Raw genomic sequence first — 2510 nt, 5'->3', positions numbered from 1 at the left:
AAATAGGTTGCCCAGAACAGCCGGGGTTTAACTAAAGGGTACCTAATGATTAGTGTGCACAGAACACATCTGTATGTTTCTCAGAATTTGCAGTATTTCACTAAGAAAGTGGTAGATCAAATTGCTTTTTTAACGTTGGATTTAATTAGTTCGGTTTGTATCGTTTGTTTGTTTTTCTATAATTATGTATTTAATTGTTTTAATGACAACGTGTTTATAAACAAAATCCCAGCGTGCATTCGATTTTTAATTTTTTTTGCCTCATTTTTCCCTATGGCTGCCGACGCCCTTCCAGTCTACAGTCTCTAGTCTACCCACTTTCTTCGCACTTTTTTGCGTAGATTTTCTGAAACCACTATGATGCCAGCACAAGCAATAGCTATTCGTTTCTTGCTTCGCATTTTAAACACTTAGTTTAACTAATCTGCTCTGCCACGACCAGATCTTTCAGTTCACTTGAAATACCACGCGCCAGACCAAGTCTGTCTGAAACGTAAGATTTCACTCCACTAACGAACGGATTTGATACCTCCAATCCCACTGGAAGAATCGGCACTCGTGCTTGGTATGTTAATTAGTGCAGAGGAAAAGATTTAATTCGTCCGATCTGGATCTGTCGAATCAAATCTCTACGTATCTGAACTGTACGGATAATCTGTCCGTGTATGGGGCGCTAATGTGAAGTTATGGCTGGTTAATGGCTGTTGATACTAAAGGCTACTAATGAGGTTTTGGTTTTACCCGCGGTACTCATGTTGTAAAGGTCCGTGGCACTGGAAATTGGAACGGATGGGCCGTAGCCGGTGTGAGCGGCAGAGTTTTGTTGTTGTGTCCTCCATGGTTCGAAACCTTCTGAGCCTGTTGCTCCTTCGGCAGCCCCTATTGGCTCTTTGGATCCATTGGACACTAAAGCGGAACATAATGAAGACTTCGGTGTTTGCTCGCGATTAAAAAGTGCAATGGCACCGTTGTGAAGCCATTGAAGAATTGGGCTGAGAAGAGCCGATTGGATACATACCTTGGTTTCCTTGTCCTTTCATCCGCTGCAACAAAGAGAGCTTGTTTAGTGGGCATTTCGCCTGTTTGAATCGAAAACTGAACAACACTGTCAAGTAAAATGTATTATGATAGTTGTTACCTGGTCTGACACGCCTGCTGACATTGACTAAACCTTTTTATTGTTGTAACACTAAAGAAGTCACCAATTAAGCACTACCACTATTATTGCACTCTGGTTGCTCGAGTCCACTACACTAATTACGGTCCAAACTAGCCGGTGCAGTCCAATTACACCCTAAATTAAAGAAAGTCTTATCGTTCACAATGGAGTGTCCTCAGCACCGTGTAACCGCAAGCTCTCATTTGTTGCGCATGCACTCAAGCAGGCGCATCCACCAATGCATGTCAGAAAACAACTTGAATGGCACAGAACGTACCCTTTAGGGGGATATTTTGTGTTGAATGGCAACTATCGAGGAATTTGAAGCGGAGAAGACAGGTTTGCTTATCTCGGTTTCAAGTGAAAGTTGCTCAGATTTGATCGAAATTCATAGCCTGAGGCTCAGGGAAAGTTTCCAGTTTCCAAGATCAAACTGGCTCCGTATATGCTCAATGTGCTGTCCATAGATAAAGACTCGTAAAGACAAATATGGTGCTGTCAAAGTCAAACCATCGACGTTTTTAAGTGTTTAGTGAAGCCAAAATTTTTAGGGCTACTTCAGGCTACTTGTCTTTATCTATGGGGCTGGCGGGCCTTGTTATCGCATTCATGCCTGGTTGGCGGCTATGAAAAAGAAAAATGTGTTAAAAATCCTGCTGTTGCCCAGTAGAAAGTTTCCAATCCAATTAGGTAAATTAATTCCAAGTAATCACCTCGAAATAATCCAAAAATTCGTCTGATTCAGTTCAGTCGTTTATTTATTATTCAAAATAAGTGAATAAATTACATTGTTCTACGTCCATCCAACATGATACAATACAAGGTAGGATATTCATCGGTTGAAAACTCGAATTTCGTGCGCACATGACGTCACTGGTTAGCGCCAGAGTGTCATTCGTAAAATCGGGTAGAGCCAAACAAAACAACTAATTCAATGTATCATTCAAGGAATCATGAGGTGAATGCGTTTGGGAATCTTGAAGACAAACAACTGCGTTTGGTAGTTGGAAAGTTTACTGTAGAACGTGTGCAAGCTATGGGAGAATGCTCTCAGTCAGGGCGGATCTAGGGGGGGTCTTGGGGGCACCCCCCATTCAATTCTCTATCCAACGGTGCCAAAACGAATTCTCTGGCTCGAATGGTTCTTGAGAAACTTCGAAAAAAGCAGCGTCATGTTCAAGTGGATTTTGCAACTAAAAAAAAAACACGCAAATCTAAAACTTCTTGAATTCAAGCATTTTTTGAGAAAACCGCTCACATTTCCCCATCCATGGTTCACTTTCTAAAAAGGCCATTTATTTCTCTCTAGAATGATGTACAAATGAGCGTTCTTGCTCATTTTGCCTCCGAG

At 41.6% G+C, this 2510-nt stretch overlaps 2 protein-coding genes across 7 annotated transcripts in view; one reads left to right on the top strand and one right to left on the bottom strand.

The window, feature by feature from the left end:
• Positions 1–1446, bottom strand: part of LOC109538617 (YTH domain-containing family protein 3) — a 7902-nt gene extending 6456 nt beyond the window's left edge. For 2 of the 6 annotated variants that reach the window (XM_048664625.1, XM_048664627.1), the window contains exons 1-3: positions 1139–1446; positions 1019–1043; positions 742–906 (exon numbers count right to left, since the gene is read on the bottom strand). In XM_048664625.1, the coding sequence (XP_048520582.1) occupies positions 742–906; positions 1019–1043; positions 1139–1162 (214 nt within the window). In that variant the 5' untranslated portion in view covers positions 1163–1446. Of the gene's footprint in view, positions 1–741; positions 907–1018; positions 1080–1138 lie in introns of all 6 variants that reach the window. The other 4 variants (XM_048664622.1, XM_048664624.1, XM_048664623.1 and 1 more) reach the window with 2 other exon arrangements.
• Positions 1447–1751: 305 nt separating this feature from the next.
• The window catches only part of LOC109538696 (calcium and integrin-binding protein 1), a 2290-nt gene continuing 1531 nt past the window's right edge, over positions 1752–2510 (top strand). The window contains exon 1 of the mRNA XM_048664638.1: positions 1752–1849. The gene's annotated coding sequence lies outside the window, so the exon portion shown is untranslated. The remainder of the gene's footprint in view (positions 1850–2510) is intronic.

This window comes from Dendroctonus ponderosae, unplaced genomic scaffold (assembly GCF_020466585.1).
Source record: "Dendroctonus ponderosae isolate FM_Combo_2020 unplaced genomic scaffold, Dpon_F_20191213v2 Dpon_F_20191213_3, whole genome shotgun sequence".
Taxonomy (NCBI): domain Eukaryota; kingdom Metazoa; phylum Arthropoda; class Insecta; order Coleoptera; family Curculionidae; genus Dendroctonus; species Dendroctonus ponderosae.
This window is presented reverse-complemented; position numbering and strand designations above follow the sequence as displayed.